At 46.2% G+C, this 24,122-nt stretch overlaps 2 protein-coding genes across 5 annotated transcripts in view; one reads left to right on the forward strand and one right to left on the reverse strand.

Annotated features, from left to right (window-relative positions):
- Nucleotides 1-24,122, reverse strand: part of RERE (arginine-glutamic acid dipeptide repeats) — a 174,561-nt gene that overhangs the window by 115,703 nt on the left and 34,736 nt on the right. For 2 of the 4 annotated variants that reach the window (XM_056508145.1, XM_056508143.1), the window contains exons 1-2: nt 19,894-19,982; nt 2,041-2,508 (exon numbers count right to left, since the gene is read on the reverse strand). In XM_056508145.1, coding sequence (XP_056364120.1) covers nt 2,041-2,362 — 322 coding nt within the window. In that variant the 5' untranslated portion in view covers nt 2,363-2,508; nt 19,894-19,982. Of the gene's footprint in view, nt 1-2,040; nt 2,509-19,893; nt 19,983-24,122 lie in introns of those variants that run through there. The other 2 variants (XM_056508146.1, XM_056508144.1) reach the window with 1 other exon arrangement.
- Nucleotides 18,083-22,492, forward strand: LOC130261850 (5E5 antigen-like). Its single transcript, XM_056508454.1, has 3 exons — nt 18,083-18,103; nt 19,815-20,364; nt 22,167-22,492. Exons 1-3 carry the CDS (start codon nt 18,083-18,085, stop codon nt 22,169-22,171), a joined length of 576 nt encoding a protein of 191 aa, XP_056364429.1. The 3' UTR covers nt 22,172-22,492.

A 24,122-nucleotide genomic window follows, 5' to 3' on the forward strand; every position in this document is an offset into this window, starting at 1 on the left:
GACGTGCAGCTGCTCGAGCCCCCACACACAGCACGAGCCACTAGAACTCTAAAACATTCCCATCTGACCTCAGGAGACTCCTGGAAAGGCAGAAGGGATCTGCCCTCACTCTGAACCCATCCCTGCCCAGCAGGGTCCCTGCAGCTCTGCAGCACAGCAGTGTGGAACTGCCAGGACCTTGGGGCAGTGCTGCCAACAGAGCAGCCAAGCACAGCCACAGCTGGCAGGGGAATGAACTGCAAGCAGCACTTCTGAAGTGCTGTGCAGACAGGCAGGGAAGTCTGTACTCAAAAATAGGAACTAGGTAATCTCATCTCAAGTGCAGCTTGAGGAAAACATTCCCTGGCAGCAGGCACAGGTTAGACCTTGAATCTTCCATGAGACCCTAAAAACTTCCTGAGGACTTGGCAGTAATTAAGAGGCACATCCAAGACATCCAGAGCACACTGTCCCCAAAACAGCCCTGAGTCCAGCACTGCCCTGCCCAACAGCTGGGCACAGCCACTGATGAGGGATGAAATCAGGAGAACACCAGCTCTGAGATCCCCACTCATCTGGGTTATATTTCACAGAGCACAAAGCAGAGCTCCACAAGCAGAGATTCCCAGAAAAGCTTGCCAGAAAGGCTGAAGAAGTTTCCACATCCCCCAGCTCAGAGCAGGTCTTGCTCCAAAGTGGGAGTGAAGCATTTAATGCATTATCCAATTTAGTTTCCAAACTCCCAGGGACAGAGATTCCATATGAAGCACAGATAATTAATGCAGTAGAAAGCAAAGGGTGGCTCTTTTCCAAAGGGGAGCTAAGTTCATTCCCACAAATCAGATACCATGAGATACAGCCAGAAGCTTTCCATGCACACCCACATTTGTCTGCAAGAGAACAGACAGGGATCATCCCAGCAAGGGAAGGGACAGGGATCATCCCAGCAAGGGAAGGGACAGGGACCATCCCAGCAAGGGAAGGGACAGGGACCATCCCAGCAAGGGAAGGGACAGGGACCATCCCAGCAAGGGAAGGGACAGGGACCATCCCAGCAAGGGAAGGGACAGGGACCATCCCAGCAGGACAAGGGACAGGGACCATCCCAGCAGGACAAGGGACAGGGATCATCCCAGCAAGGGAAGGGACAGGGACCATCCCAGCAAGGGAAGGGACAGGGACCATCCCAGCAAGGGAAGGGACAGGGATCATCCCAGCAAGGGAAGGGACAGGGACCATCCCAGCAGGACAAGGGACAGGGATCATCCCAGCAAGGGAAGGGACAGGGACCATCCCAGCAAGGGAAGGGACAGGGACCATCCCAGCAAGGGAAGGGACAGGGACCATCCCAGCAAGGGAAGGGACAGGGACCATCCCAGCAAGGGAAGGGACAGGGACCATCCCAGCAGGACAAGGGACAGGGACCATCCCAGCAGGGCAAGGGACAGGGATCATCCCAGCAGGACAAGGGACAGGGATCATCCCAGCTCCAGGAGCACACTATGCTGGCTGCACAGCTCTGGGCAGGGAACTTCCAGAGGAAACACAAACCCAGAGTTTCTTACACAAAACCAGTGTTTCCTAATCAAACCCAGAGCTTCCAACACTAATCCAGAGCTTCCTTCACAAAACCAGAGTTTCTTACCTTAAATCAAGAGTTTCCTACACAAATCCAGTTTCCTTACCCAAACCCAGAGCTCCTCACCCAAACCCAGAGTGTCCTACCCAAAATCAGAGTTCCTTACCCAAACCCAGAGCTCCTTAACCAAACCCAGAGCCTCTCACCCAAACCCAGAGTTTCCTTACCCAAAATCAGTTTCCTACACCAATCCACAGCCCCTCACCCAAATCCAGAGCTCCTCACCCAAACCCAGAGTTTCCTTACCCAAAATCAGAGTTTCCTACACAAATCCAGAGCTCCTCACCCAAACCCAGAGTTTCCTTACCCAAAATCAGAGTTTTCTACACAAACCCAGAGCTCCTCACCCACACCCAGAGTTTCCTTACCCAAAATCAGTTTCCTACACAAACCCAGCCCCTCACCCACAGCCAGCCCCTCACCTCCGGGCCTGTACACCACATCATCCTCGGTGATGAAGGACGTGATCTCGCCGTTGTCGGTTCTCTCGTAGCGGGATTTCTTCTTGGGGGGTTTCTTCTTGCTCTTCTTGCTGGCCTCCTCGGCGGCGGTGCCGGGCTCGTTGTCCTCGTCCTCGCTGTGCTCGCTCTCCGCGTAGTTCTTGGCGCCGCCCTCCAGGGTGCAGCTGCGCCGCGGCCGCGAGTTCTCGCCCTCCCTCGCCTTGTCCCGCTTGTCCCGCTCCTTGTCCCGGTCCCTGTCCCTGTCCTTCTCTTTCTCTTTGTCTTTCTCCTTGTCCGCTGTCATGATTCGCCACGTGCCTTCTTCTGTCCTCTCACGGCTGGGCCTCCGTGAAAGGTAGACAGTGAGCCTGGGCTTCAGTCTTCTGAATTTCTCACTCAAAGCCAGGAAAAATTCAACCACTCCAACAGCCCCAGCGTTTTAAAAAGGTTCTTGAAGAGGTGAGGGGAGAGAAAGAGGGAAAAAGCCCATGTTAGTATTCCAAATTCTTTCAATTCCTGAAGATAAAAATTAAAACCGAATAAACCCCCACATCCTAAAGCAATTCAGTGTGGAAAGCACAAGCAGTAAAATACAAAGCAGCCTTTTGAAGACTTCATAGAAATGGTAGCTTTAGTGTCTGGAAATATTTGAAGCTACCTCCATCCTCAAAAAAGATCCTTCAACTCCTTCAGTCCACTGCAGACACGTAATAACTTCTTGGATGGGGAGTGCCCACTGAGAACAGGCATCACTTCATACCTGCAGCTAACAGAGCACACCAGTGCAAAAACAAAACCCACCAAACACTCAAGAAAGGACAAGTGCAGAGAGAAGAGTCTCCAGCTTTTATCTGGAAGCAAATGAGGGAGCTCAGCAAATGGTGTATTGTTTTACATCCAGCACCACTCACACGCTGCCCTGCAAAGCTGGTGCAGGGTAAGGGATGCCATCTGCCACTCCCAGGGCAATCTGTCAGCAAGTCCTGCCCCTACCCTGCTTTTCCAAAAATAGAGCTAACCTGTAATCCACAGATTACAGGAATTAATTAATTGAAACCAAACCAAACCACGGGAGTTTAAACTGCACTAATGAAATCTGCTTTTCCATATAAAAACCAGGACCTTTCATGAAAGGAGGATATTTCAAAAAGGAGGCATTCAACTCACAAAGACAAATTATCTTTTTTTCCCCCTAATTCACCAATAATGCTGAATCTGCCCACATTCAATTCCTAAATTTCCAGGAAGCTACTACGTGGTACAACTGAGAACCAGCCCACGGTGTAGAATGTCTGAAAGGCAGGGACCTGAGAGCATTGATTGCTCATGCATGAAGCTTTTGAAACCACATCAGAGAAGGGAAAAGGCTGGTTTGATTTTTGAGAAATCAGCTGAGGAGTTCCTGATCTGTGCACTGGAAATTCCTTCAGTCCTGCAGGAACCTCAGCCCTTGGGATTCCCTCACAGCACTGGCAGCAGCAGGAGACACAAATTTAAATTAAAATGAAATTGCTGCTGCAGTGGGGGCAGTGCCTGGGGTCTCTCAGGCTGGAGGAGATGATGCTGCAGCAGCTGCCATGGTCTGATAACTGGGATGGGGATGGGATGGGATTTGGGATGGGATGGGATGGAGAGCACCACAAGGAACCTGTCAGCTGCCAGGCAATGGTGAGAGCAATGCCTGCAGGGATTCTGAAGGAAACATCTGAAATTTCCAGAGGTGAGGGAATTCCCCAGCAGCCAAGCTTGGGGATTTTTCTATTGCTGTTCATACAAAGCTCACTTCAGTGAAAGGATCACTCCCCTCTCCTGGCACAACTGCAGCATAAGCACCTTCCTTTGACTGGCAAGTGCAAAATGTCCATTTTTTTTTTTTTTTCTTTAAATCATTTCCAATTTAAAAAATCCCTATAATTTCATTAGTGAGGATGGGTAGTAAATGACAGAAAAAGCAGGTTTGAAACCTGCCAGCCCCAGGGTTTCTCCTTGAAGCCTCAGGATGAAAAGCTAAGAAGGCATCCACCACTCCACACCTCCAAACTTGAAGGAAAAATTATTTTAAAGTTCCTGTCTTAAGGACAAATAAAAAGCTGATTAGTAACTGACAGATAATACATCCATATTTATTTTATCTGCATCTGAAACACTCTGAGCTCCACCTCATATTGTGTAAGTCTCAAGGAGCCAGAGCTGTGCAAACAATTCTGAGAAAGCCACAATTCCAGAGCAGGCTGCTCCTTGCTAAACTTGAATTTGAAAGTGAATTTCAAGTGAGCAACTTCACCCCCATGGAACCTGTCCTGAGGGTGACACCAGAGCAAACCCAGCGACCTCCAGGTGGGTAAAGCACAAAGTCCCAGCCCAGAGGAGCTCCCCTGGCCCGGCTGTGCCACCCCCACCCCAACACCCAGGGTGACTCTGACCCTGCTGGACCCAGTTCTGACCAGCACTGCAGCCCTGCCCAGAGCTGCAGGGCTACATCCTCACACTTCCCTCAGATTACATTCTCACTAAGTACTTCAGTGTTTTTATTACAAGTCCCATTATTATGGGGAAATTTTTTCCTGGGTTTATTTTCTTTCATAGAGGAATAACATTGAATAAACAAACACCATGTTCAGATTATTTCATTTACTGGAGGGCTGTGCAAGAACCAGTGTGTGCCACACTTTGCTCAGGCTGTTCATCTGTGAAATTTCCACTCAAATGGCCACTTTCCTCCCAGCTCCCATTACAGGGGGATCCCATAAAAATAATTTGCACAGCCATTGCTTTCTTATGTAAATATATCACATTTCCAAGACTATTTCGCTCCAAATACTCAACTTCAAAGATTTTGCAGGATTAAACCAACATCACCATGAAGCACTGACTACTTTTGTTTAAGAATAAAGCAGCTCCATAACTTGCAGAGTAGCTGTAGCAGGAAAAAACCACATCTCACACATTCTTTCTTCACCCAGCACGGAACAGGAAACTGCTACAAACCCCACGTGCAGCCTGATCCCTCTTTACCAAAATGTGAGCACTGGGAAAAGTCATCTGCTGACTCAACATCACTCACCACTTCCAGCTGCTGAGTGGGCTCAGCACTTGTGCCACTCTCATTGCAATCAGCAATGAGCATGGGACCCAAAAACACCAAAGTACAGAAAGAACAAAAGCACTGGGAGCCTTTTCCTCTGCTCCCTGAAGTGAGTGGGCTGACACTTCATGACAAACACAGATGTTGGACTGGGGATGAGGGCAGCACAGGCAAACACCCCAAAAATCTGCACAGGGTTTTGGCAAACTCTGTGCAGGCAGCACAAACACCCTGAACATCTGCAGAAGGTTTTGGCAAACTCTGCTCCTCGAGGTTCTGGTCACTCTTCCCTGGCTTTGTTCTCTCTCTGCACCAAATCCCACCAAAGCTGTTTCTGTCTCTCTGCTCCAGCAAAGCCATTCAGGGTTCAGCACCTCAGCACCATCACTGCTCCTTCCACAGGGAATTCACCCGGGAAGCAGCCCTGTCAGCTAAAAGGGGAACAATCACCTTACAATAGCTCAGTGTGCCATACAAAGGAGTGGGAGAATAGCTCCTGTCCATTATTTGCTCAATGCAAGTTGAAAAACCTGAGGAGAAATGTTAACTTCACTGCAGTCACACGCTAAGACCTTTCTGTTGTTATTTTTTCACTCCAGCCTCAGGATATGGCCATTTCTCCAGTAGGTTTATTACATGCACTCTGGGATAACTTGCTTTATCTCCACCCACTCTGCTATCAGACTTGCAAGGTCTTTTTTATCTTAAATTGTTTAGAGATCAAACATGAGCCAAAAATGTGTTTGCAGAGTTACTCACTAAAGTCTCCTATTCTCTGCTTTGTAGCAGAAAATGCAGATACTGACAACTTCCATGTATACAAAGGCTGATATTCCTATTAAAATGTTCCCATTAAAATGAGGGGATGAGAATCTCCCACCAGGATTTTGGAGAAATCCAGCAGGCACAATTTAACCTTTAACTTCATGTGATAATCTGAAGTGCAGAAGTTCATAATCATTATTTTCAACTGATCATTAACCCATATTCACATGGTTCAGTTTATTTCCCCACCCCAGCATTTTAAATCTCATTCAAATTAAAGTTTCAACCTTTTTTACAGCCACAAAACCCTTCTCACACTCTAGTCCCAGCCTGCAGAGGAGAATACTGCTACTGCCACAAGTCACCTGCTCCACAGTTATTCTGTCTGTGCACCTGGAAACCCCTGTCAGAGCAAAAGGCACATATAGCACCACTCTGCACATTAAGTACTTAAACCTCTTAACCAGAATTAAAGAGTCAGGTTTTAAAGATAATGTGAAAGCAAGTCCACCAGAAATTCTGTGAGACTCTAACAGGAAAGCATCTGAGAATACAGGGCAACTAAAAATATGGAGAAGAGCTCCTTTTTCTTATTTCAGCTAGACAGATAAATCTTTTAACAAGATTTGTTTGGTCATGTGTTACCAGTCTTAATAAACACAACAGGACCATTCTCCTGTAAGCTTTTAGTCTCATATTGCCAGATAAAAAGGCACTGTTTCCAGCAAATGCCAGATTAAAGGAACTATGTGCTGCCACTGCTAGAGTTCCTGCCACAGAGATTTTCTAATGTTGATGTCAAGGAAAAATTTTAACTCAGTTTAAGTGCAAGGGATTTAAAAAAAAAAAAAAAAAAAAAAAAAGGCTAACAGAGAAACATCATATAAAGGTTTTCCCATATATCTATAAGGTTTTAAGAACTGCTTTAAGAAAAGCTTTGAGACTATTTGTGAAAAATAACCCCAGTAAGTCAAATCTGAAGGAGAGGAAATCCCAGCTGCCAGAGAGAGAAGAGCTGAACTCCAGCAAGCCAGGAGCTGTGGCTCAGACCCTCCCACCCTGCTCAGAGCAGGGGTTTCCAGCCAGCCCAGGCTGATCCCAGCCCCCTGATAAAGCTCATTAACTGCAGGGGAGCACACACCTTTAACCCCCAGCCTCCAGGAAAGGCTGGGAACATCTGCTATCAACTTTCTCCCACATTCCTTCCCTATCGCCTGCTTGCCATGGAAAATATGAGCTGCAGATATTCAGAGGGACCAAGTATATCAGGAGCTGGTGCAGGATCTGCCTCAGAATATTCCCCACTCCCAGGGTCCATTCATCATCCCAAACTGCCAGGCACTGTGCTCCTGACAACAGCACAGCCAGCAGCTGCACACTGAGGGCAAATTCAGAGCAGAGGAGGGCAGAAAAAAAGAAAAGGGGAAAAAAAATAAGAAAAAAGGAAAAGGGAATACAGCAAGAGTTTTACCCCACTACTCTTGGGCAGCTTTTCACTGTTGGAGTGAAATTTAACTAAAGACACAGCCCAGTTTTGAGAATCCAGATCCTGCTGGGTTTGCCTACAGAATTTTCCAACCATCCACCACACACAGAGCCAAAACACAGATCTCTCCCTGCCAGCAGTACACAGACACACACAAAACTTCTTCCTCATACCATGAATGCCCCAGTCAGTAAAAATGTTCATTTTCCTCCTTTGTTCTGTGCCAATCCTGCTGGTGCCCAGTGGGTGTTGAAAGGGTCCCACTGCCTATTCTGGAATCTCAGGGGACAAGTCTGGCACCCTCCTGGGAAGAAGATTTGCTTAAAGTCTTAAAAAGCTCTTAGGAGTCTCTGCAGTGATTTATGTGCCTCTTATCAGTTGTCTCCCTTATCTCTTTCCCTGGAGTTTATAACACAAACACAGCCCTGGAACGCCGTGGCCAGCACTGGTCACTGGGAGTTACATTTTTACAGCCCCTAGCCCGGTAAATCCATGCAAATAAAGTGTGTTTGTTCCCTTTGAACTGCTCTGTGCCCAGCAGCCCAGGGCAGGGACAAGGGGCAGCCCTGGCTCCATCACCCCTCTGAGCCGGGAGGTCACTGCCACTCCAGCCCTGCCACACAATTCCAGGTGTTTCCCATGACAGGCACTGACCTTTCCTTCCCCTCTGCTGTTTACCCAGCCTGACCTGAGCAAAGCAAACAGGAGATCTCACGTTTCTGAGGCAGAGCTGAGCTCCCAGCAGGGCAGTGCCCCTGCACATTCCAGCCACGCTCACACAGCCCTGCCTGGCGCTGGTGGCATCGCTCCCAAATCCGGGTCGAGGGCTGTGTGACACACCAGATATGCAGGCTGACAGCTCAGATAAAACCCATGTCCCTCTCTTCAACACAACTCTGATGCTACACAACTCAAAGGAACAGGGGAAGAGCAGCAAAGCATGATTTTCACAGCAAAAACATCCCTGCGTTTATGGAGAGAAAAGTGACAGGTTATTTGGCACGGCTCCAGTGACACATTTTCATGAAGAAATTGCCAGGGAAATACCAGGCAGTCATGAGGATTTTGAAGGATTGGCCAGACAAAGTAACATTTCCCCTTGTGTTATTCTAATGGGCATGGGGAGGACAAGTAGAACAACTTTCTATTTGTGACAGGTCAGAAATTCAGTAAGGACTGAGTGTGAAATTCTGCCAGAGTCAGCTTTGAGCACAGAGCAGACTGAAGGGCTGGGGATGAGATTGGGAGTGAACATAGCAGCTCCCACCTCCTCCAAAAACGGATGGGCAATTTATGCTCCACATCCACAGCAGTGATGTGACAGCTGCTTTTAGACAGCTTTACACACAGGCCCCTGTAAAAGTAATGTCCTCCCAAATAAACCCCATTCTCTCCACACTGGTTCAAGAGCAGCAACATAAAATCAATATAGTGCTAGAAAGTTTCTGCACTGCCAAAATTAGCAGATAAATTAGCTATTCTCTTACAGAATAGAATACAGTTTGGTGATGAAGGCAGGAGCCAGCAGGGGCTGCCTGCGCACTCCCAGTGACCCAGGGCTGCTGCTCTGCTCACACACAGTGACACACAAAACACTGAGAGCAGCCTCCCCAAACCCCTTTTCCCCATCACACTCCCCCAGGAGCTCCAGGGTGCTCTGCAGGGAGCTCAGAGTCAGAGAGCAGCCCAGCAGCAGAGCCAGGAGTGAGCACAGCCCTGCAGATCCCACTGCACTGATCCGTGCCATTAAGTGCCTGCTCAGAGCTCCTCTTGTCATTTCAAAAGCTGCTTTAATGGCCTCTACAGTCATAACACATGGGAGCAAACAGACAATAAATATGAAGCCGTGTATTTACCCTTCTCTGCAGTCATTCAGGCTTAATGTAAATGATTACCACAATACAGGGCTGAGTAATGCACAGCAGCCATCCCATCACACCATTAAAAACCAGAACTTTAAAAAATGACCATATAATGTAGGATAACTCCCTCCTATAATGTAGGATAACTCCCCTGTTAGGGGAGAACAGGCCCACAGGACCTGCTGCTAAAACAAGAACAATTATCTGGGGAACCTGAAGTCATCTGGAGCCACGAAAACATCTGCATTATGAGGTTGCTTAACAACATTTAAAACAGAAAAAAAAAAAAAAAAAAAAAAAAGTTGAACAAAAACTTGTTGCTATGCACAGCAGTTTCTTTTGAACAGATAGACAGACTTTGAGAAGCAACAAGGGTAAACCCTGAAAGCATGCAATATGGATTTCCTGACAGGCAAGTCTGGGCAAAAAAAGAGAAGTCTGTAGTATTGTTACTAAAATAGGCGAAATAAAAACATTTCGAAGTGCTGTAAATTCAGATCTGGGAAATACCAGCAAAGAAATCCAAGCATAAAGAGAAATTCCTGGCACACAGTAACAGCCAAGCTAATGGGAACAGGAAGGAATCCTTGCATGGAACAGAACCACGTGTCCCTCTCACAACAGCCCTGTTTTATGGGATGCCTGATTAGCAAAGTCACCAGTACATCACACCCTTTGCTGCCTCTAGGTCACTCATTTAAAGACAAAAATGAATTCTGCACAATACTGACCACATTCATTTGTGTGTGTTTACAGAATGAGCCCACTGCTGCTCTGCAAGTACAACTCATCTCCAACTCTCAGCTAATGCCAGTTCCCATTCTCAATTTTATTTTGGTGCCTCTGTCTCTGGGAGAAGTCTACAAATATCTACCGAAGTGTCCCTCCCTGCATGTTTTTAGCTGAGCTTTTCTCCACTGGATGCTTCATTTTTAAATGGCTGAACATTCAGCTGTCCCCTCACAATCCTTTCATCCTCCAGAAAGCCTCAAACTATAGTTATTTAAATCACCCAAAAGAGAACTAGATCAGGTTATTTTTGGAAAACCCCTCTGAGCAGGAAAGGCAAAACCTCTGGTCTTCAGCCACATGAGCTGTTTTATTTAACTCCAGACACATCTGAGCTTCTCAAAAGGGAAGAGTAACTGCAGGGTGGGCTCCCACCATGAGCTGCCTGACCAGACACTCCCAGGGAAACGTGCCTATAATTAAAGCAATTTCTCTCTAAAGAAAGCAGCATCCTGAGATTTAGAGACTATCTGGAAGACTAAACTAAAGCTGTGCCACTTAAGTGCTCCATAAAATTCCCTAACAGTGGGAACAAAGAAATCCTGCTCCTTCAGTCAAAGGGTGGAGGATGGTACAAGGTTATCAGGATGAGCAGGAGACATTAAGAGCACATTTTTCCTTGTCCAGTGTTTTAAAACACTTTATGCATAAGCATGAAGAGACAGATGATATTTCTGTCTGGAGAAGCTGCCTTTAATTTCAGACATTGGTCTCATTTTCTCTGAGGAGCAGCTTATTTCGGTTAATGACAGAGCAGACGTCAGAGTTTCCTTCCCTGCGAGCTGCTGTAATCAGGAGATTAAGTGTGCTTATTCATGTGTGAAATGCAGGCCTGAGCCCTGTCTCACATTAGAGCCTATTCCTCTGCAGCCCAGAATGCCCCAACAACCGAGATGGATTCAATTACACCTCGCTTCCTTTATTGCACTCACAGAAAACACTCATAAATAGCCGGTATTTAAAGCAGTAAAACCTCGCTGGTGCAAGGCTGACCTTTGATCTTTAATCTCCGGCTGCACGAGCAGGTTCTGCCACGAGGCAGCAGGAAAATGATTTGAAAAGCAAACAGACACAATCCTGTGCAAGAAGGAGTAAGCACAAACTTGGGAGACAAAGGAGTGAGGCTTAAAAATAAGTTTGTCTGCAGCAGTCCTGCCCAAGGGCTCCAAACACGTGTTAAAAGGTATTTGCAAAGAGGGTCTGTGTTTCAAGGGGTCATATGAGCTCTTGCATGACCTTAAGTGAGAGAAACCAAAGCTGGCAATGTCAGCCTTTGATTTCCAACATGTTTTCACCCCAGAACTGATTCTCAGTGTCTCTCACCCATCCCATGCCCGAGGTGAACTTCCCAAAGAGCCCCCACACTGCCCAAACTCCATCAACTCCAATTTCCCAGTGCCCCAAGGCATCCAAGGGCTCCTCACTGCACTGACTTTCACAGGTTTTTCCTGTGAGTCTGGTTCACTTTTCTGAGAGTCAGAGAGGTTCCTTCTAAAAAAAAACAGAAGAGCTTCAAAGACAACTGACAAATTCACCTTCTCTGCAGCCAGGTCACTCACTGCTCCTGGGCAACAACCAACTGAGCTCCTGAGTAGATTTTAAGCACTATTTTTTAAAAAAGCACCAGCTCTCGGCTCTCACACATTGAGTGTTTCAACTCTACAAAATGATGTTCAAACAGCAATGTCTGTACAGGAGTGACCCCATCAGTGCCCAGCTCCCCACTGCTGATGGGGGATGATCCCCCACCCAAAAGGGGTTTCACCACCAGCCCCATCTTCCACGAGAAGGGGGGGGAAAAAAAAATATTAAGAAAGGCTCCAAGTGATTAATCTACACCAAGAGGAAATACATAACACTGCATGAAATAACTTGTGGCTGTGGTCACGCTTCAGACATTAATATCATTTCTACTGGCAGGGCTTTCAGCTGGAGTGTGACTCAGGCAGGATCTGCTGTGGCAGCACGAGCTGCATCCCTGCATTTGGGGCTGAGCTTGTAAAGCTGCTGAGACAAGGCTGCAGAGTGAGACCTTCAGCCATTAAGCACAGAATAACCAATGCAAATAATCACCAAGCTACACATGAAATGTGGTGGCCTCGTTCACGCTGTGGTGCCACCACACCTCAGCACTTGCCAGCAGCAGAATCCAGGGCATGGCACAGGTGCTGTGCCAGCAGTTTGGGTTTGTGGCCTTGAACACATGAAATAAAATTGGAAAAAAAAAAAAGCCTTCCCAGCTTTCATAATACACCATGGCATGCAAATAAAGATCACACAAGCCATGTCTCATACTGAAAACACCTTCAAATGGAGGTTATCTTCCTGAAATGAAGCAATATGAAACTCCTGACTATTTTCAAGGTGAAGCTTTAAGGTTAGACACCACTAGCAGCTCTGAAACAGCATTAAATGTTTAATAAAGCAACCTGCAGTCTATAGTGGACGAGGCAGCAGAGTGAGCAGAGCACCATAAACTGTTCAGAGCAGTGTTTGATCCATCTCTGACCAAGGAAAGTCATTATTCCCTCCTTTATCCCCACAACAACAAACTGGGGTTACCACATCTCCTTGTTCTTTCAAATGAAAACCTGTGATCCCTCAGCAACCAAAGACAGCAAAACAAATTACATGATTTATTAGGGATCTGATGCACTGAAGTTTTCCTTGTAAAGCTCAGCTTTGAAGACTCCTGGCTGTGAAGTTTCCATCATTTAGTGCACGTGAGCAGGGAGCAGCTGAACAAGCAGCAGTGAGAAGGATGCCCTGTCAGGCAGTGTTTTCTGAAACACTAACCTAATCAGGAGCTGACTTAAGAGCTACTTTCAAAATACTACACAGGAAAATTCACTAGGTGCCAGTTGCCCAAGCAACTGGGACCTAATTAAATCCAGCCAGCACTTGAGGGATTAGGCTGTTTTCTCCTGCCGTCCTCCAGCCTCTCCCCTGAGATAACACACACAGCTATGCTGAGATTTATTACTTGCTGACTGCTTCTCACATATGCTGATCTGGCCTTTGAATCACAATGAACTTTGCTAGAAGTGACATTTCCAAACTGTTTTCAAAGTTATGCGCTATTTTTTATTCAATACATGAAATAAAAAGTAATGTAGAGCATTTTAGTATCTAATGGTATTGATAAGACTAAGAAAAAAGAAACTCTTAGAAGGGCATTTCACAAGCTCTCAGCCCAAGAGCCAAGTGAGAAACTTTTCATTATTTCCCAGTAGTGCTGTGTGTATTATTTCTTTACTGCTTCCCAGACAGGGATAACTCCACACATGCTGCTCAGAATTTAAAAAAAAACCCTCCCATAAAAGTCTTTTTGGAGAGGGGACCAAAAAAAAAAAAAACCCAAACCAAAACCTCCAGAAAACAACACATCAAAGCAAAAACCCCAAACAAAGCAAAAACCACAGCAACAGTCTAAGAAAAAAATCCCTATATAAATCTAGACCAAAAAAAAACCCTTAACATAACCACTATCTTCCTCACACATTATGCTTCAAAAACAAAAATAAATCAAAGTTGTCATGAGCACCATTTAGGCTGGAAGAGGCAGGAAAAGTTTCAACCCTCTCCTAAAGATAACCACGAGGAAGTTTTTATTATTTCTTTTATTCCTTATCTCCCCAGGGCTGAAGCACTTGTTTATCTGCCCAAGAAGAACAGGCAGAACACTTGAAACTTCCATGGAAGGGCTGTGCCTTGAGAGCCACAGCAACTCCTCACTGCACACCCAGTGAGGATCCACAGAGCAGAAAAAAACCCAGAATTTCATTAACCTGACTCACAGAGTTTATAATTGATCCCCAGCAACTCTGTCCACTTAAATGAGATTGCACTGAGCAGAGATTTCCCTGTCAGGAACTCTGTCAGCTCCTGAAATCCTAAACCACTGTGAACTCCCCCACGAGTGAACAGAACAAGAGTTCTATTTATTTACCTTTGGCATCTCAGATGCCACAGCAAGCCCTCAGAAGAGAAGAACCCGGCCAAAAGCATGGATTCAATCAACTTTCATGCCAAAACAGAACTTTATACAGCAGCCTTTGTTAAAAAAAGCCCAAGTCTAAAGTTCAGCGTGTGCATGCTGAGCTGCATTCCCATTTATATCGCTGATTTATACACAGCAATGTGCTCTAAAAAGCCCAGGAACTGCTTTTACCACCTGCAGGGGGTTGTGCATCCTCCAGGGCAAACACAGCCCCAAACAGTGGACAAACCTGACAGGGCACACGAGGTCCCAGCCCTCATCAATCCCAGTGAAACCACCAACCTCAAGGTAAATCAGGCCTAATTTAATTTTAAATCACAGCTATATTTATTTTTCACATTACTGTAATCACAAACTACAGCAATTCAAACCACAGATGTCATTTTTGCACAAGGACTAAAACTTGTTTTTAATCTTAAAAACTTCACGGGAGCATTTGGTGACTGAGTTCCAAACTGAGCATCATGACTGGATTTTTTCCAAACACCACCTCTGCTTAGGGCTGTAAAAGTAAAGCTCAGAAAAGGAGGAAAGAATCCCTTCAATTAAACCCAGAACACTTCACTCCCTCACTGACTCCTTCCAGTGGAAAGAGAACAGACCCAAGGTGAAAATACTGCCAGGATCTGAAAAACCTCCCCGAAACCCCACACAAACAGATGGCACAATTTGGGTTTTAAACGCTGCTTAGCATTTCCAGCTGCAAGTGGCAAATACCGAACATGCTCTGAATGTGCAAATGATGAGATCAACACAAAGGGGACAATGCAATTCCTGCTGAAGACAGGCAGCCAGAATGTTCAAACAGCCTGCACCCCATTTTCATACACTAGTCATAATTACTTTATTGCACTGGGAAAGGGCAATTGCTTTCCTAACAATCTGATAACCCTGGGCTGCTCTTAACTCTTAAAGACCAGTTTTAACTACAAGCCAAGGCTGGGGCTCCAATTTTAAGCCAGTTACAGCAGACTGATACTAAACACACAGGGAAAATGAGTTCTGTCTCACATACTCTCACACATCAGCACACAAGACACCAAAGAACATTCAATTATTAAGCAGGAACTGCCATATATATCTATAAAATCCATTCCCAGCTCTAATCTCGAAGGAATAGCTTTATTACCAGGAAATGGAAATCTGATTTTTGGCTTCTTTGTTAGATTTCAATAGGAAATAGAGCAAATACAGTGTGTTTTGACTGCTTGGAAGAATAAATTCTGTAGGGATCTGTTACTATGTCAAACTCAAGGAAAAAAGTCCCCAACCTTAAGTGCTTGAATTGTATTGACTCCTATTACGGCTCAGTCATTCCCACACTGTCTCATGATCTCCCTGCTCACTGGGGCTGCTTGTGCTCATCAGGCACTCAGCAAACCCAGGAAACTTCTCAACAGCAAAACCACAAAAACTGAGTTCCCAGGTTCAGTTTGTGCCTGGGATAAAAAACCTGCTGTGGGCAAGAAGAGAAATGCAGTGAACTTCCCACAGTAAGGACAGAACACCTTAGACTGCAGATGCTGCTGGAACACTTGCTGCCTATTAGCAACATCTCAGTTTTATTTCAAAAAAACAAGTGATTTTTGATCTCTACAAATAAGCAAATTCACCAAGGAAACATTGCCAAAACCAAGGCGTTTTTTCTTGCTAGCCTCAAGAAAATTCAAATCAGCACTTAAGACAAAATATATTTCATGTACAAAATTGGTGTTACAGAAGCAGCAATTATCTACACCAAAATTGGTTGCTTTCAGTGAAAGGTTTACCTAATCACAGCTTTTTACAGCAGCTTGTTTTAAAAAAGGGAAAAATAAGGAATGAAAAACCTGCAAGTATCCAACTTTTAGGCCCCAATACTAACACATTCCAGATTTGTTATTTCACACTGCATTGTCATCTTATGAAAATGAAAGTGATATCCATTCACAGAAGACTAATTAAACCAAGTTTCCTTTCAAAATTTGCCATTCCTCCCCAAGAGAAGAGCACAGCTACATCGTTAATGCTGAATTTACAGCCTCCACTTCTTCTGTACTTCTGCTAACATTAGAAAATGCCTGAATTCCAAACAGACCAATTACACAAAAAAAACCATTACAAGAAAATCTACACATCCCAATCAAATACTATCTATTCCACTAGTAAAACATTTATCCAATTACCAAGCCCTTTTCTTGGATAAACTTGACACAAATGTTTCCCAGGGAAGGCCAGCTTGTTTTAATCATTTACATTTTTCAACACTATTTGTTCTCACTTCGTATCCAAAGGTCAGAACTCAAACCACTACCCCAGGCAAACTCTGGAATAAATACTATTTTTGTCCACTCTTCTGGAAAGATTTTCACTTCTGCTAAGAAAGCTGAAGTATAAAAACCAGATTTCCCTCTGATTCATTTCAAGATGCCTGACATTATTTTTCATGAAGTTGTCTGATAGTGAGTATTTTATGGGTCCTCTTTATTTATCTGGGAGTGTTACATCATTAAAGGCCTTTCCAGTCTTTAGTAATAGAGAAATTTGTTCTGTGATCTGAAACACTGGAGAATGAGCCAAACAAGGAGCAAGGCTAAGCAAGGTCCAGTTGACACGAGTTTGAATTGTGCCAGCTGCAATTCCAGCTCCCCTGCCACAGCCCTCCTTCCCCAGTGCCCCTCCTGACATGGTTTTAGACATATTAATAAAGATTTGCACGTTAATCTGCCTGTTAGGGGCTGGTGATTACTGCATGAAAAGCCTCCCCACTGCCCTGAACGTTTAAATCCACTCCCAGCAGAGCATCAGGGTGCCTGCTGTTCAGGACTAGGGTGGTTTGGAAACCATTTCTCACTTTATTTACCTTTAAAATGCAACATAGAACTACTCAGTGGTGTCGTGTGTCATTTACTGAGTCTGGCACTTCAAATACACATGGCTGAAGTGAAAATAGAAGTTACTTTAAAGCATGAATATGTATCTTGGTCAAAAAATTCCAGCTCACAAAGACTAAAACACTTACTGACCCTGTCCCAGGCGTGAGCCACCCCCAGGAAAGGAGCCAGAGCTCCTCTGAGCACCTGAGAATTTCACAGCACATGGAATTTCTGCTGCCAGTGCCCACAAAATGCTGCTGGTCCTGTCCCATCCCCTGACTCAGCTCTGGAGCCACATCCCAGCCACTCTAACTGGGAGCCAGATCTCAGCTCAGCTCAGCTCTGCTCTGCCTGGTACATCCCTGCCCAGCAGAGCTGAGATTAGTTGAACTGTGCCTGGCTGGGGCCAGCAGCCCAAAGCCCAGCTCTGCTCTGGGGTAGCCACCAGCCAGGGTGACAGAGCCACCAGCCAGGGTGACAGAGCCACCAGCCAGGGTGACAGAGCCACCAGCTGGGCCAGCAGCAGCCCCTTCTGAGCCACGGGTCTGTCTGAGCCCAGCCTAAAGCTCCACAGACACAAAATCACCCAGCCAAAACAGCACCTCTCAACCTCAACACCTGCACCTATTTCTGCACCTTCACAGCTGCTTCTTTTACCAGTCACTGGTGAAATGTCCTGTCAGCCACATAAATCAACAAGTTACAGAAATGCTGCTCTGCACTGTTTTAACACTAAACAGTGCGTGCCTTCTAATCCAACTCACACCGTATCAGCAGAACCTCTCAACATCTCCTGAGAAGTGCCACAACAGGAACAATTAACAAGTGCACACTGAGCTAAACCTCAGAGCCAGCTCCATAAAGCTGTACAGCCATTAAAGAATTAAATAATAAGAAATGCAGAGATTACTTCTGACTACTCTGAAGCAGAACAGTGGGCAGCATAAAGCCCTCCACCCAAAAGACAAGGAGGTTTAGGATTAGTTCAGTGCTAAACAGCTTATTTCCTTCCCCACACACAAAAATCAAACCCAGGCTCTCTGGCAGGGAGCTGTTAACCACACATCAGGAGACAAAGCCCCATCTTTGTCACCTTTACACGAACAAAAGTAAGCAAAGAGGGTTTTGAAAGGCACATCAAGGGATTCTCTACAAGTTGTAGTAAAATTGCAAAGACAGGCGATGCGTTCTGACAGAACAGCTGTACACATCATTATGTTAATTAAAATTAAAGTCTCATCTACTTAGCATACAAGCAATTCACTGAACCTCAGTGACAAAAGGAAGGAACCATTTCCTCAAAGGGACATAATCACACACAACTGGAACAAGTTGTCTGCTTACACCGAAGGCCACAGCAGAAAGGAGATAGAAAAGTATTCAAGAAACAGTCCTGGCTATTTTAAGCAAAACAAAGCACTATCAACTCTAAAACACACACAAAGGAAGTGGTCGGGTAGATTACGTCAGCCCTCGCCTCAATTCATAAATCCTAACCACAAAACAAGACAAATTCTGAACTGCCTCTCTCTGGAATCCTGTTTAAAGCCAATACACGCAGTTTAGGTCTTAAAATACGCTCTCGAACAACACTCGCTGATGCATCACTTTCAAACAGCAACCGGGGGGTGAAAGAAGATTGTGTAATCCAAGTCAATTCTATCGTGCTGCCAGATCAAATAACATTTCGAGAAGTGCCTGCCAAGCACCCAGCCTGCCAGAGCACAATGAGCACTCAAGTGCTCGGGACTTAAAACCACCTTTCACTGGTCCCAGAGATCTTTATAAAATAGTTTCAACACTCCCAAATCACAGGGCTGGAAAAAACAAATAAAAGCTTTTAAATGCTGCTCCTGCAGCATTCGCAGCTTGCTGTCAGGCATCTCGAGCGTCTGTCTGGTGATAGTCACTGGGCACAAGCATCCAAAAACTGCCTGGAAGAACAAAAACTGAGAAATGTGGAGTGGCTTGCACGTCTGGAACTAATTGCCTGCAGATTAAGGGCTTTACATGGGAATAGCGCTGTCTGGGGGCTTTGAAATCCAGCTGACTTTAAACTGCGTTCCCAGAAGAAACATATCTGTGGAGCATCTCTAACTACACTTCACTAGGTCTCCATTCGCCACTTGCTTCTACTTCGTGCCCAACATTAATGTTAAGTTTAAAACAACAAAGAAAGGAATTAAGTGGCCTTGTCAAGCGCCATTTCCAATCCCCGACAATTAAAGCAGCCCCATATGGCTGGAAGGAGCCATCCAGCCACACAATGCCCCATGCAGGGCAAAGCCACATGGACTCCGAGCAGCTTAAAACCAACTGCAAAACAAAGCAGAGCTGGTTTCTTCCTCAGGAAACAAAGTGGCCGAGCAGGTCTCCTGTCATTATCTTAAAACACCATTAAACATCGTTTAAAAAGTTACACCACACACTGTCCCAATTAGTGCTTCAAAGGCATTCCATTGTACCGATCGTAATGAAAAAGTGCTTTCTTCCAGGATAAGGAAAATGCAATCCTTATCTCCTTATCTCATTTGCTTTTAAAAAACAGAATTAAACACAGCAGTCCAGTTACCCGAACTGTTTATATTTAGAACAGGGAGGTAAAGCATTTGTTATGGAAAAAAAAAAAAAAAAAAAACAAAAACCAAGAACAACCCTTAGAGCGTTCTGAACTTCCCAGGCCAATAAAAACCTACCCACGCCTCACCTACCAAGTCGAGCCAACTTTTTCTGGAAAAAAAAAAAAACAAAAAAAAAAACCAAACAACCAAAACTAAAAACACCAAAAAAAAAAATTTAAAAAAACACACAAAAAAAAAACTGGAGCAACCCAAAGCGGAAAAGAGAATTAAGCCAAGCCTTTCCTCCATCCAGGCAGTTATCCTTGGCCAGGTAACAATCAGTCAACTTGCAGAGCAGCCTTAATTCTGGTGGGAATGAATACAAGTTGTCAGCAGCGAGTCCCGCAGTCCGGGGGCACGGGGGGCACTCACCGCGGCTCCGGCTCCGGCACCGGCTCCGGCCGAGCCCCGAGCCCCGAGCCCGAGCGCTGCCCGCTCCGGCCCCGCTGCCGGCGGAGCGCGGCGGGAGGAGCGGCGGCGGCAGGAGGAGGAGAAGAGGAGGAGGAAGAGGAGGAGGAGGAGGGCTCCGGGAAGGGCAGGCACGGAGGAAGCGGGGCCGGCAGGCGCAGCTGCTGAACAAAAGGAGGCCCCTCCGCCGCCGAGCAGCTGCGGCCGGAGCGGAGCGGAGCGTCCCGGGCCCGCCGCCCCCGCCCGGCCCCACGCACCGGCACCGGCCCCGGCCCCGCTCCGCCTCCTCCCGAACCGGGAGCACCGTGATTGATGGAACAGCGCTGCAACAGCGTGGTCAGCGAGAAATGGCATCGGCGAGCGGCGCGGCACGGCAGCGCCGAGCCCGAGCATCCCCCCCGGGGCCCGGAGCAGCGGCAGCAACGAGCACAGGGGGTGGGGAAACGCAGATCACCCACGGGGCTGGGGGATACGGATCCACGGGGCTGGGGGGATACGGATCCACGGGGGCTGGGGGAATACGGATCCACGGGGCTGGGGGGGATACGGATCCACGGGGCTGAGGAAACGCAGATCACCCACGGGGCTGGGGGATACAGATCCATGGGGCTCGGGGGATATGGATCCACGGGGCTGGAGAAACGCAGATCATCCACGGGGCTGGGGGAATGGAGATCCACGGGGTTGGGGGAATGGTGATCCACGGGGCTGGGGGATACGGATCCACGGGGCTGAGGAAACGCAGATCACCCACGGGGCTGGGGGATAGAGATCCATGGGGCTCGGGGGATATGGATCCACGGGGCTGGAGAAACGCAGATCATCCACGGGGCTGGGGGAATGGGGAAATGCAGATCCACGGGTTTAGGGGAACCCTGCCCGTCCGTTCTGCCCCAGCAGGACCGGGCAGCGATGCCTGCCTGGCCAGCGACCCGTCCTGAGACACTTGGCTGTGCTGCGATCAATTAGTGAGCCATTTTGTTCAAAATCTTGCCTGCCTTCCCCCCATTAGGAGCAGAAATTCATCTGCTCAGCCAAACGCGTTCCTTTTAATTACATTTAATCGGGTTTTTTATAAAGAATTAATGTTTATCTTACCGTGCATTTCCATGCAAACCTGGAACTCATCTCCCAGTGTCTTGTCTTGTTCCTCAACACCACAACCATGACCTTTCAGTTGTTAGTTCTGAGTTAATTTTAGAGGAAAGCTCTGCTATTTCCCTTGCAGAGTAACATGCAAAACAAGTCATCTATGTAATCCATTACCTTGGGGCAACACACACTTTATCCCTGCCGAGCAAATCCATTTCCTAGCTGTACAGTAATATTTTACCTATAAAACAAATATGGGAGTACACCACCTCTGAGCTAGTTTTACAAAGCCAAGTTAAAAATAAAAAAAAAATTAGGCAAAAATGATAATCATTAAGGTTTACAGACCCGGTTAATTAGAGCAACACCCTCAAGTACTGCCTGCCAACTCCATCTTTCTAGAGGCTGCTAATTATTTGTAGTTGTGTATCTTGCCACTGTTTATCCATGCCCATTTCTATCATTTTCATACTAGAGCCCAGGAGTCCTTCAGCAGACAAAGATCTAAGTTTGAAATGTATTCTGTACTTTCTAGAAATAGCTCCCTAAAACCACCCAGCCAGCTGATTAATTCCAAGGCACCCTCGCCGCGTCGCAGGGCTGCTGTGATCAATACAAATTGAGGGTGGTGCAGGCACGAGTTTCACTCCTGCAATATTCATGGAACAACAGCTCCAGAACCCCAGCCTGTGTTTGCCAGAGCTGGTGCAAAACAAGCTTTGTAACCAAGTAGCCGTGTGATAGCTCCAAACCTGCCAGAGCTGAAATTCAACCCTCGAGTCAGCACACAGCGACCACATCGCCTTCATCCTCACTCCTCAATTTCCTCATCAAATGTGGCCCAATACCTGGCAGATCCTAGAAGGGAACTGACTGCTCCAGAGTGTATTTAAATCAGCATTTACTCCTAATGACTTCCAAAAGAGCTTTCCAACAGAAGTTAATTCAGGCCAGGTTTCATCATTTGAAAAATACCCTGTTTGATGGTTCTTGTTCAAAAACACCTTGTCCCTCTAGGGCAGGTGACCCAGCCAGTTTGGATCACAAATCCCTAAAGTCAGTCTATATTGCAAAAATGCACTCAGATGATGATGATGATGATAATAATAATTTTAAAATGTGTGCATTTCTTTGTATCCCATCAGGATGAAAGTTGTTCAAACAGTGCAGAGCACAGCATCTGGCAGTCTGAGCACAGCAACAGAACTGGAGACTATTCTTGAATCTCAGACACTGTCTTGCAAATCCAACACAAACCAACTTCCGAATTCAGCAATGTGGGAGATGGCAGAGAAATCATCTCAAGTCCCATCTGTTTGTATACAGCATTCTGGAGATCCTTGAATGAGCAGAACAGCCACAGCACTCAATCACCGACATCAGAGACAACTCAACTTTCACTAATTGGCTTTCCTTGGAGATATGGAGATCTGCCCCCATTTCAGAGACTAAAATAAAAGACATGCACAGAGTACAGCCTCAAGCTCCATTTTGCAATAGGGACTTTTTATCTTGTCTTTTGAAAATGGACTAGAAAAGATCTTTTCTTGGTTGTGAAATGCACCTTCGCTAGCCACAACATTATAAACTTAAAACAGCATCTCTTTTTATCCCTTCTGACAGCTGGGTATCTGAAAAAGAGGGGGAAATGTGAGTTACACATTCACAAAGCCCATCAAGACCAGGCAAAATCTACTTCCACATGGGTCAGGAAAATGCACTGGAGAGAGGAGACCTTGAGTGGAGATTCCCTGCATGGCCAGGGTTGGAACCACTGCCCAGAGAGCTCTCACTGCACTCTCTGGTGCTTGGTCCAGCATGCTTCAGTCCTCTGGTGCTGCACAATGAAACAAAGCTCAACTCCACCGCCTGCAAAATCCATCCCAGCTTTCTTGGCAGGCTCCATTTATCAAAACAAGCCTGTCATGTCGAGTACCATTAACAGATAATGAACTGAGACAAGGGATGCAGTTACAAGCAAAGCACTCCGCATGCTACAGGCCTGAGCACACAGCCAAGGGAGCTGATATTTACTATAAACATCATAATTAAATAGAACACCTAGCTGAAGAAACATTAAGGTCGTGGCAATAAACAACAGAAGCTGGAAATCTGAAGAAATAACGCTTTGACTTGCTGTCAGTAATTCCTGACTCCAGCCCTGCACACCTTCTCTTCTCGCAGCTAAAATCTGGGAAGCACCTGTTAACTCACAGCTCTGGGCTTTCAGCGCTTCCCCCGAATCCTGTAACACTTTGTATCCTGTACCCACGCACTTCAGCTCATGAAAGATTGAGCACTGAGAAGTGACAGACAGTGTATCTTCAAAGGGCTGGAAAATGTGCTGCTTTCGAGAGGCACGACTCATAACAAACGGGAATAATTCATAACTTCGCACAAGTCCGACCCTATTGGAAGAATATTAAACACAGACACACAAATTGGAGGAATATTAAATAAAGATGTAATCCTTCCAAGACACAAGAGCTATCAATCAGCAGCATTCCCCACGTCTGACAGAACGAGCCGTGGAGCACTCATAAACATTCCACCCGCTGGAAAAACGCTCCAGAGGAGCAATTCCAGCTCTCCCAGGTACCCAAACACTCGGAGCACAAACTAACCGTAAACAGGCTTAATGAGATTATACAGATTAAATGGGTACATTAAGTTGTTTTTTTTTTTTCAAGAGACACTCACAACAAAGAGGTGCCACCAACACTTGGAAGCGGCTCCCTCTGACTCCGAGCTCGCCCGTGCAGTTTTTACAGCAGGTTGGAGAGCTCTGGTGGCTCACAAGGACTGAACACAAGGCCTTAAATTCCTTTTAAGAACACATGGAGATGTGAACATGACAAGTGTTTCCTAAAAGCCAATCCAACACAACTTCCCAGCTTAGGCAAGCAGGGAGTCTAACACTAACCCCCTGCTAAGCTGGACCTATTTTTAAAAGGGACTTAAGGCTGTTTTCAGAGCTCCATGTAAATCAAGCTCTCCCCTTGGATCCGGCCTTGGGCAGGGGGGACAGGAAGGGAGTAGGTTCATGGAGAGCAAACTGACAGCTTCGTGTTGTCCCAGCAGTGTTTTCCCTGTGTGTCACC

This window comes from Oenanthe melanoleuca, chromosome 21 (assembly GCF_029582105.1).
Source record: "Oenanthe melanoleuca isolate GR-GAL-2019-014 chromosome 21, OMel1.0, whole genome shotgun sequence".
NCBI lineage: Eukaryota > Metazoa > Chordata > Aves > Passeriformes > Muscicapidae > Oenanthe > Oenanthe melanoleuca.

What these genes read in the sequence shown, in the direction of transcription:
- LOC130261850 (XM_056508454.1), top strand. Translation starts at nt 18,083, where the DNA reads ATGCGTTCTGACAGAACAGCT. An exon ending in TGCGTTCTGACAGAACAGCT is followed by an intron (nt 18,104 to 19,814) that starts GTACACATCATT and finishes GTCAACTTGCAG; the next exon opens with AGCAGCCTTAATTCTGGTGG.